The sequence below is a fragment of the Taurulus bubalis genome (genome assembly GCF_910589615.1).
Source record: "Taurulus bubalis genome assembly, chromosome: 4".
Classification (NCBI taxonomy): domain Eukaryota; kingdom Metazoa; phylum Chordata; class Actinopteri; order Perciformes; family Cottidae; genus Taurulus; species Taurulus bubalis.
This window is the reverse complement of record NC_136592.1, coordinates 9,003,443-9,020,459: the sequence shown is the minus strand read 5'-3', so window position 1 is coordinate 9,020,459 and position 17,017 is coordinate 9,003,443. Positions and strand designations below refer to the sequence as shown.

Here is a 17,017-nt window from a genome sequence, read left to right as displayed (position 1 = left end):
GTAATCAATCAAGTCATTGGGATTCATCCTCTGAGGATCATGAATGTCGAAATAAAATGTCATTCCTTCCAATAATGGACTGACAGAGCCATGCCCTTTGCACTGCAAACAAAAACAAAACAAAGCCTTCACACAGAAAAACCTCTAATTGAAAAAAAGAAACCCATAAAGAGTGACAGCGGTTCATGAGCTGGAAAAACAGCCGGGTTTATGACTTTGTCACAACACATTTTTGTTGATTATCCAATAGATTTTTAAATGTTTTATTGAGTTTAACAATTACAACCATTTTCTTATCCCATAAAACACCATTTAATCCATAAATTTACAAATGGAAAATTACCACATTTGACACTTACTGTCAACTAGAAGACGAAATGTAAACAGAATGAAACAAAGAAGACGCAGATGACAGCATGGTTGATTTACATACATTGTTAGGATGTATTCATATTTTCAAAAGTATCATACTGTTGGATAGTTTAATTCATAACAAAGCATCATATTTTATAAGCTCTGAATATGTTTTGTGAGCAAAAATCTTATTTTGTAAAGTAACTATAGCTGTTGAATAATTGTAGAGTATTAGTTATCTTCAACCACCGAGAGTGAGCAACAAACACATTTTACTGACCAAACATTCCACAAATGATCTTCAGCTAATAATTCAATAACCAGCATAATCATTAGTTGCAGCCTCTGTACTGTACTTTTAACCCTTTCGATGATTTTATTATGAACCCTTTTGAAACAATTTTAAAATGACAGTATGGAGAGCAGCAATCAGCAGCAATCTGCATCTTTAGGAAGCATCCCATGTGTTGAATTGCTGACGTGTATCACACTAAATGAATGACACTGGATACTGAAGCAGGCCTCCCCTCTTAACGTCTGTGCCCCCAGTCTGACCTTGGCCCTTCTCAAGGGATCAGTGCCATGTGTCACTTCAGCTGTGGAGAATTAAAAGAGAGACAGAGAGCGGATGAGAGGAAAGAGAGGGGGACTCTACATAGCATGTATCTTATCTTCAAAGGGCTGATGCCCTCACAAGAGGCACTTGATTGACACGTGTGTGTGTGCGCGCGCACTACATGGTACATGTATGTATATTGGGGTTGGAGGGGAGATGTGTTGGGGGCTGACAGTCGGTGTGATGGCTAATCTTGATCCCTTTGACTGGCAAGAGATGGGGGCATGGTGCCTTTCTGTCTCTGGGATCAGCTGCGCTAAGTCTCAGCTTAAGAAGGGAGATCCGGCATAGGAGTGAAACTACAAAGGCTGTGTGCCTGAAATAGTGCATGAGAGGTCTGCACTATTTCAGCACACACATGTTGCACTAGTTGCTCATCTGATCCGTCATGAATTGCATGCAGAAGATCAGACCCACAATATAGTTATTTGAGCTTGAAAATCAGTTCTTGTTTCAAAAGCTGGATATCTTTGGCTCACAGCGCCCTCTGCTGCTAGATAATCAGCTCAGCCCTTTCATCTCTGGACACTAAAGGTGTCTACTTGATATGTATTGTATTCTCCAGGTTGCTGGGGCCAAGTATCTCTTGTGGATCAGTTAGATATGGTTTGTTCAACTATATACATATATATAAATAAACAATCCCCTGATCTCATCTGGGGTTATTTTGGCTTTGTCTTGGAGGAATTTAAATGGAAAGCCTGGATTATAAACTGGGGATGCAGAGATTTATAGTTGCAAGCTTTTACCAGGAAGGGAGGATCTAAAAGAAGAAGAAAAAAGTGGGATCCAACACTTCTGTATCTTTACCAAGACAAGGGATTTTTAAATCAGGATATCTCTCCTCTGCAGATTTTGACCTATACTAAATTGCTGGAGAACACCATGATTAATCTATTAGCTTGATCTTAAAGGGAGAAGGCTGCTGATTGTCTGAGTCGAACAATCCCATGAAAACTATCACTAAATGAATCCTACTAATAATGCAAAAAGCCTGATATATGTAATTCCTTTGTGCCATAGAGCTCCATTGTCCAAGAAACAGTTTAAAAAATGAACATAGACCTTTATTTTACGATAATCCCACATCCAACGTCCTGCAGATGTAAATAGTCATTAGAGCACCAAATGTTTTATTAATGCGCCGCTGAGAGTAGTCCCCAAAAATGTGGTGTTTACCACATTTGTTAAAACTGCAGTGGCCAGGTATTTTAGGAAATGATTCATCTTTTTATTAAAAAAAGTAAACTATACATTTGTGACCAGTTAATAGGACTGAATAGGCTTGAGGCTGAGGGCCACAGACAGATTGCAAAAATATTCAGTGATACATCAATGCCGTATTGCAATTAAGAAAATATAGAATGCCACCAGAATTATCCTTTCAACTCCCAAACACACAACATTACAAATGTGCAGCAGCAAAAGAAAGGACCAGTCAATTAAAGAGACAGGAGTCGTGTCTGAGAAAGAGAAGAGCCTTTTTATTCAGCATTGTTCTTATTCCAATGTTTTCAAAGGAGAGAGCAAGGAGAAGAATGTTTGAAAATCAGCTGAAGGGGGAAGCAATGAGGATAACATGTACAAGATTTTTTTTTTTCCTTTTTACATTTTTCCCAGCAGCAAATGTTCAGAATGGGAAAGCACACTCGGCAAAAGCAGGTTACCGCTTGTATTTTCCAAAGGTGAGCATTTACCGCTACAGTACTATTGATCGGGCAAAAGCACTGCGACCATGCAGCTTTAACCTTTTCTTCTTGTCTCATAGTAGTGTATAGAGTTTCTTACATCAGAAATCACCAATAAAAAATAAAAAGCAAAGCAAACGATAAAACTCACTTATTTTTCACGTTTGGCCCTGAATTCATATAATTTACAAATCTTTTTTGGGGACAAGTGAACCTTTGAAACACATGTCATGGGATTTCAACTTCCATCCTATTCTTATGAAATACTGTGGTTTTGAAGTACTTCATACATAATTGTTTGATTTGAGATGCAATTGGTTCGAGATATAAACTGTTGAGCTGCTGTATAACCAAATGACCAAAATGTGGCTAAATCCAATCGTTGTTTTTGGAGAGCTTTAGAGTAGCAGCTTAACCAAAGACAGTGGCTTTTAGTATTCTTTTGTTTTGAGGAAAACAAGAAAAAGGTAAGGGAACGTGGTGAGTCAGCTAAGATCCGTCAAGAATGGCAAAGGCAGAAGAATGTGCAAACTAAATGCACGTGGCCTGCATTCATTTACTCCAAGCACATCGTAAAACCAGCTATTTCAAGGAGAAGCTAGTCGTTGTCTTACTCACAACCGTACAGCGCTCATCATGTTGAGAAAAGAAGGAACACCAGAACAGAAGCATGGACAAATAAAGATGAAGCGAAGCACAATGTTTCTTTGCGGATCAGGAAAAGAAACGCTGCATGTGGGAGACAACGGGCAGAAGTCCTATTTCGCCAGCTCCTGAGCGTGGCTTTTGTTCTGCTTCGTCCACTCTGGTGAACAAGGGGGGCTTTACCTGCAAACCCCACACCAGCAGACTCCAGCAGAACCATGAGGTAGATCACCGGTCAAACTGACCACAAGAGAAAAAATAACCCTCCTTAAAAGATGTCCATTGGGTGTAAAACTTGTAATTTCATAAAAGTACGGCTCTTTGTTTCATTTTTTTCTAAAAAAGGAAAGAGGGAAAATAAGGGATTACCTTACTCTGAGACGGTCACCGTTCTTTTTTCTCTCAGTATTGCCGTGGGACTCTCATTGTCTTTATTGCTACCAGAAGACTAGATAGCGAAGCATTTCACACACACGTCTGATCAATCAGATACAAATATGACACCTGATCAAGTTCGATGAAAACAATGTTGGAGAATGTTGAATGTGACGTAAGGAAGGCACCTTTTCCAATATTAGATTAATTAATTCCCTAATAAAATGGTCCTCTCTATCAGCTGTCTAGTGCAGTTGAACATGAATGGATTTTGTAAGCTGTTTCTGTGGCAATATTGAAAACCAAAATGAAGATATTCTGAAACTTTAAACGTCAGTGCAAACAAGTTTTGCATTTTTTTTCTTCTTCATAGATCACAATTAAAGGAACTATAAAATCATAGACACCTTGGAGGGGGGTAAACTATCTCAATCTCATGCATTATAGTATCACATCATACTGGGGGAGGAGTGTGGAGGGTGAAGGGAGAGGGGGGGTGGGGGTGGGTCCTCTGGCATTTGTTTGAGAATCCTCGAAAAAAGAGAAAAAGAAGAGCATGTTGTTTCTTATCAAAATAAATCTTTTTTTTTTCTCTATGATTAGCCAACTGCTTGAGTCCATTTGCACTGTCCTCAATTTTTTCACCACAAACGTCGGGGCTGTGCAAAAAAGTTCATTTATCTGGTCCAATCAGAGAAGGCGGTGGCTGTTACCACTGTGATGTCGTCGGCAACCTCCCACCTGCCCTCTGGCTCACAGAGCGGGAATCTATAGCCTTCAAATAAACAGACACAGAAAGCATAGGGAATGAAAACTATAAACGATGATGAACGGCAGCATTGGATCTTGCTATCTTTGACCTACACAGGCACCCTGTATACAGATTTAAAAAACTGTAACCTTTTACATTGTGGTACAAATTATTCTTATTATTGGTTTATAAGAGATCTATAAAGCCTTAGTAACTGATTCTTTAACCATTCACTAGGCAAGTACTTGGCGTCTTATTAGAAAGTGGTGTTTTTAACTTATGTGGCAGTCAAGTTGCTAAAGTTAACAACTTGCTGGCCTTCATATCAGATGACTTGCATTCATAAACTACAGCGTACCTGTGATTACTTGCTGAGTTGACTGTAAGGAGACGAGTTATTGGAAGAATCCACTTGTTGCGGCGTGCCGTTTTCCTAAAAAGCAAAACAGCGTCTCTCATTTAGAGCGTGATAATAACTATCTTCACTGTGTTTGCACTAAGATAATTGATGCTTTTAGAGGATGAACACTTCAAAAACAGCTTAAGGCCTTATGAGTAGAAGCTGACTGGACCGGCATGGACTGCTGTACTATCCTAAAACAATAATTGTTTTAGGATATAATCACAGTTAAATGAACGCCCGGTATGTAGCTGAATGCCTTGAATGAAAATGATTGAGATAAAGACAGAATAAACTTACAGGTGCCGCCTGCATGGGAGGATACTGAGGCATGTAAGCTCCCTGGACACCAGGGTTGGCTGAAATATACTGCAAGATAAGAAAGATTAAATTAATTAAATAAAAATTGTGATAATGGTATTACATTTTGTTAGATATGAGAGTAAAGACATGAACATTACACTGTAATCTGTTTTGAAAAATGATAATTGAATCACTCATGAACAATAAAGTGTCCATGCAAAATGTCCCAATGAAAGAACTTTCTCGTGGGCTGCTGGTAAATCACTGTCATTATACAACTTGCATTAAATTAAACATTCCGTCCTCATACTTAACAGCATTTTCCATCTAATCATACTACACAGGTTAAATTGAATTAATGTCTGGTGTGATTTTAGGATATCCCAGAAATCCACTCACCGCTCCAGTGTTTCCCAGTGACAGCTGGCCCATCTGCTGAGAAATCATGGCTGAAGGGTGCAGTGACATGGAGGGATCCACAGAGGGAGACATCACAGCACCCTGCAACACAAAGCAGCTCAGTTTTACCAGATAACCACATGATTCGACACACTAAAATCACTTGATTCTGATGAAACACCTGATCAAATTACGCAATAACGCCTGGGTTATAACGCTCCTGGGTTTCGCTACGGATGAAAAATATGTCGAAAGGTATGACGTTGCCAGCGCTAGTCTGTTTTCAGATGTGGTATATTCCTTTAAACATGACGCCTTTAGGGAACAGACCGTTTCCTAGTAAAAAGTGGGGGAGGGGGCAGATCAGCAGAGACACTTGTTCCACTGGAAACCATCTGTTGGAAGAGTCAAAGAGTCACAAGACTGTCTCTGCTCCAGGCATTTCCTGCTGGATCCAGAGAGTGAGGAGGAGGAGGAGGAGGAGGAGGAGGAGGAGGAGGAGGAGGAGGAGGAGGAGGAGGGGGGGGGGGGGGGGGGGGGGGGGCTGAATGTCTTTTTAGTTGGTCCATTTCTCTTTTATACACACTCCCAACACACACACATATACACACTTACAACATGTAAATACACAGGGGCTATTTCCCAGAACTCGTCTCGGCTCTGCCCACCTCCTACATTTGGGGAAGCTTTTAGCGTTGCTTTGATTGTGTCAGCAGAACGGGCTGATTAAAGTTCACACACTGAGAGCTCAGCGTTCTAGCGGCGCCACACACCCATTTCCTGTCCACAGAATAGGAGGTGGTCTATGAGTGTATGAAAAAAAAAAAGAGGAAAAAAGAAGAAGCAAATGCCGTTGTTCCCTTACCGGGTGTTGCATGATATATGGTTGATGTGCCACCCAAGAATGACTCTGTACCTAATGGAGGGTCAGACAGGAAGGGAGAGGCAGAACGAGAGACAGATGGAAAGAGAGAGTTATTGATGTGTCTGGAATCAAACTTTAATGTTACAAACTTTAGAAATAAAATAAGTGTAGTTTTTTTTGTTGTTGATAGAAATACAAGGATAGAAATACAAGGCTGTTATCAGCATATGCTGTATATCCTACTTGCTTTTTGAAGCCACTATTTCTGCTCACGGACATTAATCAACCATGACAGTCCCAAAAAAGCATCCAGCTTTTTGGGGCCCTCTGTTCTCCCTCTGTTGGCTAAGGAGCTTTTAAACTATCCCTATGACCTGAACCTTTAAGGTAGCCTCCAAACTCCATGGATCTGACAATATGTTTGATTAGGACTTGAATAAAGATCTTCTTCGACCTCCAAACAATAACTCCAGTTCAGGCCCTGCCTCCCCCTCCCGAGGTGCTCAATGGTTCTCTAGAACTTCTTTAAAGCTGGCAGAAGGTGATCCTGGTAGCTCTTTTTCCCCCAACCATGTCCCATACTCTGCTTTTGTACATGTAGCTATAATATATGTCACCTCCTTGGCCTAAGTCCATCACCTGTGGCAACCAAGCTTTTAAAGACTCTTTTATTTTAAAACATATATATATATATATATATATATATATATATATATATATATATATATATATATATATATATATATATATCTTTACAGCTTCCCTCACTGCTGGTGTCCACCAGAGGGCTCTTGGGCTGCCAACCTTTGAACCTCAGGTCTTTGTAGCCACTTCGACAAACCATCAAGGCAGAAGGTATCAGGTGCAAGGCCCATTGTGCCACGGGCAGGACTAGGGAAGACGCAGGTGTTTGTTAAATGGAGGGGGTGGGGGGGGTGGGTGAAAGATACCAACTGGACATAGTTGGACTCCCTTCTCATAAAGCATAAAAGGTGAGCCTTTGTAGACGTCATTATTAGTTATGGATTGGTACGTTCAAACACAAGAAAGCTCACACAGAAAGTGTTCATAGTAGCAGAGCCCTTGAGGTGCCGGGTCGCCGATGGACTCTGCAGGTGTCTCACCAAATGTAGAAACGGCACAAAGAGAACATCTGAGCCTATTACCGTGAGCTTGAGATCAAATGTCCACGTAACAGGGATGTTGACCGGACAGGCCTGCAAGACCCAAACAGGTTGTGGGCCCATCTGAAGAGTATCTGGTAGAGAGCTGCATTCAAAACCAGAACGCCTCAGACTCAACCCTCATGTGCAAATTAATACATCATAATTCAAAAGACGGATCTTGTCTGCATGCGGACGTGTTTCTGATGCACAGAAAGTAATTAATCAAAAGTTATGGGTGAAATATTACAAAACACTTCTCAAAACATTTATTTCAGAGAAAGCGTAACTCAGAAGAACATGCATCTGCTGGAAAAGAGGAGTTTGTTTATTTTACTAAGCTTACTGTCATATTGAATTCTGGATGACCAAGCTCTTCAAACTAAAGAAAAATACAAAAAAATCAAACGATCATCCACCGCCACATGGAGCTGCCGAAATGTGCGGCAGCACAGGGCAGCTTTCAAAACCTATTCTTACATTTATAGCACCTGTACAACCCACACACAGGCAAAAATACACCCTAACCCACTGTCCACACGCCATTACCTCAAATGCAACAGAAGGAGGAGAGACACAGAGAAAGACAGAGAGGATCTAAATCCAGTTCTTGGCCGTTCTGCAGTACCTGGTAAGCAGAGACTGGAGACATGTAGGGAGACATCGCAGGCTGCACAGTCATTATCCTGTTGCCCACTTGGTATGGAGAAGGGTAGTACCTGGGAAACAGACAGTATTGCAAAATAAAGCTCAGGAGTTCTGAGTATAGTTAGAAGTACAATTGTGTCATGATGTGTAGTGCAACTCACCCGTTCTGTATAGCTGCTGAGGAGGGGTCATAGGTAAGAGTCATTGCACCCTAAGGTGAGGAAATGATGTGGTTATATATTTGCATCTTGTATCGCAACAACTGAAACCATGTGAAATAATAATCAATGCATTTGAACACTTTTTTATTTATATTGGGTATAACGCATTGAGAAAATATTACTTTGTTTTCTCATTTTCTTTAACATATAAAACTAATAAGCATTGAGGAGTGTTCATTTTCCATGAAATGGCTCGACAAAACATACTGTGCAGATCATCAAAAATCAAAAATTCTGATTGTAACGCAATTTTTTTGCCAGGGATTTGTGAATCCATGAATGTCCAAATATCTCATTGGGAAAAGACTTTTTTTTTCTTTAAGAAACGAGCATAGTTTGATGCATTACACAATAATAAAATGTAATTCATTTCATTCATTTTCATCACACAGAGTGGGCAAAAGGTTCAAATACATGTTGGACGGTAGCTGATACATACTAGTCTGAGATCCCCTGCCTGTCCATTGGGAACAAATCCGCTGTGAGCATGTTTCTTCCTCTGACTGTCTGCAAACTTACACAGCAAGGGCTGAGAGGGAGCTGGGGGCGAAGCACAAAACAACAGCGTATCAACACTCAAGCAATCAATCATCAGCGCCTCTGCAGTTTTTCATCGCAGGGAACATGAACAGAAAGGTGGAATTTGCTCCTACCCAGAGCTCCAGAAGCGATCTTGATGAACTTCCCATTGAAGTGGGAGATGACGGCGTTACACTGCTCTGTTGTGTCCATCCTGACCAGGGGAGAAAACAAAGAAAAGACTCGTCATCAAATCACAGAGACGATCTTCAGTAAAAAAAAATCAATATGGTATTTTAAGGCGCCGAGCCCCTTCAAATAAAAGATGAGCACAAATGTCCCTCCCTCATGTTAATGCTGGTTCACGTTCAGTTATAAACGTACCTACACAAATACACGCGGCTGCGTATGAATGGGAGCTTGTCTTCATTTGACTTCCAAACAATAGCAGGTTTGTCAATTTAATTCAAATGCAAGCTTCTGTGAGAACGTTATTTTGAGGATCGCAAACGTCCACACAAACACTTCCACTGTTTTCTTTTACAAACGTACTTATAGCAGAGTAAACACTGAAGCAGGTCCTGCACAGACAACTGGGCATGACTGACTGGTTCATAGGTTGGACTGTGGAGCTCACAGATGCAAGAGTGAATATAGTTTCAGTTGCGCCTTAATTTCAAATGAAACTAGTCCGCCAGTGATTTATTGTGTTGTATATTATGTCACAAACGTACTGTAATAGTAATGAATGTGTTGCAAATGTTCACAGCCTCTTAAATTGATTACATTTTAATTGAGCTTTCATTATACTTGAACAGTAGCTACACAGCAGCATTGCAACAAAAAAATCTTTTAAGTGGTAGTTTGGTATTAGGCCATTATTTATCTTCACAGCTGAAAGTGTATTCGACCGCTCCTTTAAAGAGAGAAAGGATGACTACTGCGACCAACCTGGCAAAGCCCACGCCTCGGCTGTTGCCGCTGTAGTCCCGGAGGATCCGCGTGGAGACGACCTGGCCGAAGGGCTGCAGCATGTTCTCCAACTCTTTCTCGTCCACAGACAGGGGCAAGTTGGAAATGTACAGATTTGTGGGGTCCTGCTCCTGTTGCTAATGAAGATGGAAAAGAAGAAGTGCGTAGGATGTCATGTTTTTATTTTGTAGTTTGTTTTGCATGTGACCTGAGAGAGAATCGTTTTTAAGAGAACCACGGATAAATGGATCATGTCTGTATGGATCAGGGGGTTTTGAGACTTAAGTATGGTTGAGGGATAGAAGACGACATTTGGTTTAACAAACATGAATACGCTCTCCTCCCCACACCCACAGAAACACACTTCATGCAGCGTGCAGCAGCTCAGCGCCTCTACGGTCTTCCCTAGAAACAGCAGGAGGGCAGCGTAACCTAGCTACCGCAACACACAAACTGTGTTCAGCCGTGTTTGTTCCAAACAGAGCAGCTACATGCGGGTCTCATGAGAGCAACCCCTCATCAATGAATGTCTCTCACCAATGAATTTAAGCACAACAACACAAGCTGGGACAGCGGGGCTGGGAAAAGGGAAGGGACTGAAAGAAATCAAATGATCCGGACCATTTCCGCTGCTCAAAAATCACAGATGTGATGCAGTAAACACCCTGTTTGTCGTCTAAAAATATTTTTGAAAAATGAAAAACTGGTTACTTTGAATTAGTCACAGAGGATCAAGACTGGCTCAAAGCAGCAGTGCTGTTGCTATAGCGCTTCGCTGCAGAAATGCAGGCATCAGTATGCATGAATGATAATTGTTAACACTCAGTGACAAAGTAATAATACTGGTAAAGAACAAATAATAAAATGTGTTCCATCTACACAGGGCAACCTCACCAGGATGGTGTGTCAGTGTGTGGGCTGGTGGTCTTGTGTGTAACGTGTCACACTGACTGACGGTTATTTGGCAGGGAGGGAGGTGACATCTGGTTTTACAGTGAAAGTAAATGGGGTCACGGGAAGAACAGCTTGTCAGCTGAGGTCATGTGACCAGTCTAATGTCATTCTCCAGCACACACCGGACACATGCGTGCATTAGAGAAGCATAACCCCACAGAGATGTTCACGACCAAGACAAATATGCACACACACACACGCATACAAACACATGCACACACATGCATGCACCAAACTCACCTTGGCCATCTGGGCCTGTATGCCGCTGGTTTTCAGAGCATGCACTGCCTTTAAAGCAGCCGCCGGGCTATCAAAGTCCACAAAGCCGTATCCTGTAGTTGGTGGAACGATATTCATATGAACAGTCGCTAAAAAATAAGAGCGACCATCTATTGTACATTTTGTACTATCACTATTACTGAGTGGTGGGACATATTTATCGATTTTTATTGTTTATTACTGTGAACATCGCAAGGTATGTTTTATGTTATCAATCATGAAACACAATTTAGATTTCTCAATTTGATACCACTCTCATGTTTGTGTGGTAACTGTGAAGCTGAAGGGAGCAGCTGGTTAGCATCAAGATTGGAGACGGGGAAACAGCTCGCTGTGTCTAAGATATACCAGCGCCTCTAAAGCTCACTTATTAACATGTTATAGCTTGTATCTGTACAAAAGTGTCTTTTTTTTTTTTTTTGCCAAACCAGCATCTACATTTAACCGGATTTATGACAAAATACACACACTTTGCCTCCCCTTAGCACTATTATCCACAGCATACCGTGGCATTTCTGATTTTTGTACATGTTATACCATCGTCCAGTCACTCATTGGTCTCCATAATGTGTGAAAATCTCTGTGTAGAGACTCTAAATCTTCTTAAATTAAGTAATCCATCGTAATCTGCTTTTGTTTTAGTCAAACTTCTGTTTTCATCGCATTGTATTGCAGTGCAGAATTTGTAAATCAAGCTGCACTTTCAGCTGCAGTGCCGTGCAACGACATAACAAGTTTGAGCAAAATAATAGCGGACACATTGACTGTTCATGTTCGCACTGATGGATTACCCAACCCAAGTGAATTATAAAGTCTCTTAAAAAATTAATTTCCATACACTGTGGAAATGAATGCTGCCTGGAGGGTCTGAAATGTATTCAAAAATCTAAAATCTAAAATGACAGGATATGTTTCCATATTTTACAAGTGTGCTGTCATAAAAGTATATAGCATAAAATGTAGTGCAAAATGCAAAAGTAACTGGTGAGATACTTTTGAACAGCAGCTGAAAACCACAGTACTTAAACATGCATTGGAGATATGTTCCAGCACTGAAGCAATATTGCTAAATATAAATGTTTTCTAATCGTGCAGCCCTGATAAGTGACGGCTGCAAAGCTAATAACAATACTGACCTTTACATTTGTTGGTTGTCTTGTCCAGGATTGCCTTTGCTGACTGAATCTTGCCATACCTGTGCACACATCAACATTCAGATGATTCACAAATAACTCTGCTTGATAAAAATATTAAATATAATTGATATATCATTAATAAACAAGTGCCATAGGTGATAGTATTTGATGAAAAATGTCTCTTAATTGCCTGGGATTTGTCATGATGTATTGTTAATGTGGACGCAAGCAAAGAAGAACAACTAATGAAAATAATAAAGACTGATATTCATATTTCAGAGGCATATACTGTACATCGCTTTTCTCTCCTACATGTTACCAAACACTAAGAATCCAGTGTCGACATTTCAGGCTTTGCTTTGTCTCAGACTTCAAACTCAAGCTGAACTCTGACGAGGGGTGCGACCACTAAAATCAACAAAGGTGACAAAAGTGGATGACCAAATTAGTTGCAAACAAATTAAATAATGAATTAGTTGGTGAGGTGTAGCGAGTCTGAAGTGAACGGTGACTTTCATGGCTGGAGAATGCTACTGCGGAGAGTTCCTGACGTATTTTTGAACAAAGTATCAACTTGTATTGTCAGCGAACAAATTCCATTGAGTTATTGTGTAATTCATAATCCCCCCAAAAAGTTTTTCATCCGTTTAAATAACAAATCAATTATTCAAGTATCAAAATAGTGGTTTGTTAATGCCCTAACTGTGGCACAAGCTGTGAGCCACTATGTGAGAGCTCACAACATACAGACTGAATGCCGAGCTTACATCACCATTCAGACCTTGTTGCTATGAAAAGTGCTTTCATTTCTGCTTTGTGCTGGCAAACACCATTGGGAACATCATGAACAAAACACAAGCAAACAGGACACAAACAGCTGCTGCTGCTGCTGCTGCTGGTTACATGGCTGAATGCCTCTCTCCATATGTTTGTGATTCGGAGGGAAAGAGAGGAGACAAAACTCCACTAATTATGGCATCCACCACACTAACCACTCAGACTGACGCCTATAGTATCAAGTATCGAACATGTTCACCGCTTTACATGACTCACTTTTCTTTTTTTTAAGGAAAAAAACTATCATTTTTGCAGTCCACTTCACATTCCACAGTTGAGCCAAGACTTTTTCCATGTGTGCGTGTGTGTTTCTGTTTATGGAGCTATGGTTGGAGCATTTTATGTCAGAGTACACTATGGTTAAACCAGTGTGTGCCTTCAAATGCCAAGATTCATAATTTGGCAATAAAACTGCACACAGTCTGCATTTTTGTTTGTCACATTTCAATTACATTTCTTTACCTACAGCCGGTTATATGCAAAATAGTTCATTTTATTTAGTACATGTTCTAATCTTAGACACTATTGAAAACCATGAGTAATTAAAATTGTATTTTCAAATAATTCACATTTTAGTTTTCTTGCCAAATTTAGATGAGAAGTTTGATACCACTCTCATATCTGTGCAGTAAATGTGAAGCAAAAGCCTGCAGCTGGATAGCTTAGCATAGCACGAAGACCTGAAATGTGGGGAAACAGCCTGCATGGCCCTGTCCAAAGGTAATCAAGTATACCTGACATTATCAGTCCTCTAAGACTACTTAACATTACAAAAACTAAAAGGTTAAAATGTACATGTTGTTTTAAAAAGGCGCTAGCTGATTCTCCCCCCTTTCCTGTCGTTGTGCTAAGCTATGCTAACCGCCCCCTGGCTGTTAGCTTCCCGCTTATCGTACACACATGAGAGTGGTATCAAATTACTCATTTAACTCTTGGCAAGAAAGCAAATAGGTGTCAAGATACTTCATAGAATTAAGAGTTAATTTCCAAAAAACATGTATTAATAGCTTCATTACCTTATATGTGCAACTAAAATATAACAGCAAGTTTGACAGACTGCATTGTTGTACAATTTGTGCCTGTGGTCAGGAAGGACCTTCGTCACATCCGACAGGAATGACGTCGGTATGCGATATCTCAAGCCTGCTTTTAGCCCCCTTTTCTGGCAAACAAGCATATCAATGACAAAAAACTGGTGTGCACACACATTAGCATACTTGTGATGCTCAAACTGCATGTGTGTGTGCGTGCGTGCGTGTGTGTGTGTGTGTGTGCGTGTGTGTGTGCGTGTTAACTTACTGGTGACAGAGTTTGACCAGGTCCAGGTCTGTCGTAGCAGGAGGCAGGCCACGGATGTACAGGTTGGTTTTGCTGAGCTGCTCCAGGCCTGTGCTGCTGCTGTTGCTGCTGCTGCTGGGACTGGACGGAGTCATGGGGTAGGACTGCACACAGGAAACCCACTGTTAGGAAGCATATGGGAGCTAGATAATCTAATTCAAACCCAGGTCAACAGTGATCACAAGAGCTTTTTTTATCGTCTGTGCAGAACCAAAATGCAGAAACACATTGAGGGGCCAGTACATGTACATGCTGCAATAAATGATCAGTTTAGCAGCCAACGCAGCTGCGGTTCCTCTCCATTGTGACACGCCTGAGGGTTCCAGTAGTGGAAGTACCTTCACTGAAGTACTGTACTTCAGTGTAATTCTAAGGTATATTGTAGTTTTTACTCACTTTATATGGCACACACATAAAAACACACAATGGGCTTATGAATTATGATGCAATGCTTTACTAATACTGTGCGCAGTAGTGTAGGAAGTACCTCAAATTAGCTTCACATTGAAAAATTAAAACACACTGCATTTTGAATCCATTTGCTTTGTGAGTAACGTTTAAAATGCAGGACATTTAATTGCAATGGAGTATTTTTTACTTGTACTTAAATAAATGAGTTGATTACTTCTTCCATCACTGTCAGGGTCTGGGTGGCAGCTAGGTGAGACCTTTAGGCTCCTGGTTGTTGTAAAAAAGGGACTCTGTCCACCATCATACCACAGAGTACATTGAGCTATATCTATACTTGTATGCAGGCCTTTATGAATCCCAATGTGATTAAATCTGTGCTCACGTCTTACATCCCGCTGTAGTGTTTGTCGGAAACCTACAGCTTTCCTCATTCTTGTGAGCCAAACCATGCGGCACTGCCCTGCAAAGCACTTCCTTCCCCTAACTCATTCATTAAAATAGCTCCCAGCAACCCCAAACCCTCTCCAGATCAGATCAAAGACAAAGCATAGAAGAATTGCACCATCTGTCCATAACCAAAGGACAATCCACTCCAAGAGCCAAAAGCCATGGATACAACCACAGCCATGCCAACAAGAACCACTGAGCTATTCAGCACAGTTCTCATCAAATGGATAAAGAATCGATTGCTGGGGCAGGAACCTCTGTTCGGCCTGCTGTGCCTTCCAGTAGCGGCCTTATATTTCTGCTGGTGTGCAATTACCACGCTAACTTTGTTTGAGATCGTCATGGGTTCACATCGGGCCTCCGAGACAATACTCCTACTCCATTAGAGGGCAGCTACGGTGGTCCATTTCACAGAGGCATCATCGCACCTTATAGCAGACAAAACCTGTGTTACGCCTACACTGAAAACTCATTCGCCGCCTCCCTGCAGGGACTCATGTGGCTGGTTTCAGATTCCCCTCCTCAAAGTCATATATACGGTGCCCTCTGACGGATACATATTACAGTTTAATCTGAAAGGTGGATATTCGGGATCCTATAGGCTGCAGGCTCAATCTACTTTATATGACACAAGGCTCACATTTCCATCATCAGAGGTTAGAACAGCAGCTGCCTCTCACCTCTGCCGCCTGCTTTCTATTCCCATTTTCCATCTTTATGAAAAGGTGTGATGGGAAAGCAAAGGGGCACTGCCTTCAATTACCTTTTTCCTTCACCTGAGAGGTCACGGTGACAGATGCAGGCAGCACAGTTCACTCCAGCACACTGACATACATTACATTACACTACACTCTCCCGCTCTCACTGGATTCGCCCAGGAGGCATTAATCTATAAAATGGACTACAATAACCGCCATGCATATTGACCAGAGGGGGGCGAGTGGCTGGGCAAACAAGGTTATATGGACATAATAATTAAAATCCCGGTTGTGGCGCTATGGATCGGGCCAGCAGCTGGTTTATCTCTCCATGTTTAGCCGATCAGAGGATCAGCTTCCCCTTTGACAAGTCGGCTGAGAGAGGTGGATCTATTTTTTTTATTTTTATAGAATTCTATTCATTTTTGGTCTTAAGGGGTTAGGTATAAACGCACATGTGCCATATGAAAGCCAGAAAGGGCTTCCCAATGTCATTTGTGGCTGCTATTACACAGCCCGTTTAGCCAAACGCCGCCTCAATTATGGGGGGCCGTGAGTGGGGGGAGGCAGAAAATAAAAATAAAAATAATAATAATAATAAAATAAACCAACGTGCGAGTTTGGCCTACCTGTTTACGAGTGGCTGTCTTCAGCGGGTTGCCCGTGTTTGCAAAGATCATCCTGGAGGTTATATATTATTATTTTTTAATTCCCCAAAAAGAAAATCGCAACGAGGAGCCACTAGAGACGGAATCCAGGCGGTGTACGGAGCCTATGAAATAGCCAGTCGGTTTAAAACATCCGCATACTGAACGGGCCGGTTAACAGTACAAAAAAAGCAGCCTCGGTCCTGCATAGGTACACTGACACATCTATACAGTTAGATGCACGCCAGGCGATGGACCAACCCTTCGGTCCGGTTCATTGATCTACGACGTCCTGCTGCAGACCGCTCGGCAGTCCCACCTACTACAGACCAAACCATCTCCGCCTCTGCA

The 17,017-nt window shown here is 41.4% G+C and overlaps 1 protein-coding gene across 1 annotated transcript; it reads right to left on the bottom strand.

Moving 5' to 3' along the window:
* Positions 1 to 2,434: 2,434 nt before the first annotated feature.
* Positions 2,435 to 16,878, bottom strand: rbms1a (RNA binding motif, single stranded interacting protein 1a). The gene is made up of 14 exons (XM_079217134.1): positions 16,649 to 16,878; positions 14,425 to 14,567; positions 12,289 to 12,347; positions 11,114 to 11,205; positions 9,899 to 10,056; positions 9,082 to 9,161; positions 8,868 to 8,968; positions 8,369 to 8,418; positions 8,188 to 8,278; positions 6,397 to 6,447; positions 5,532 to 5,633; positions 5,130 to 5,198; positions 4,788 to 4,862; positions 2,435 to 4,453 (listed from the first exon to the last, which is right to left on the bottom strand). Exons 1-13 carry the CDS (start codon positions 16,697 to 16,699, stop codon positions 4,794 to 4,796), a joined length of 1,116 nt encoding a protein of 371 aa, XP_079073260.1. The 5' UTR covers positions 16,700 to 16,878; the 3' UTR covers positions 2,435 to 4,453; positions 4,788 to 4,793.
* Positions 16,879 to 17,017: the final 139 nt, after the last annotated feature.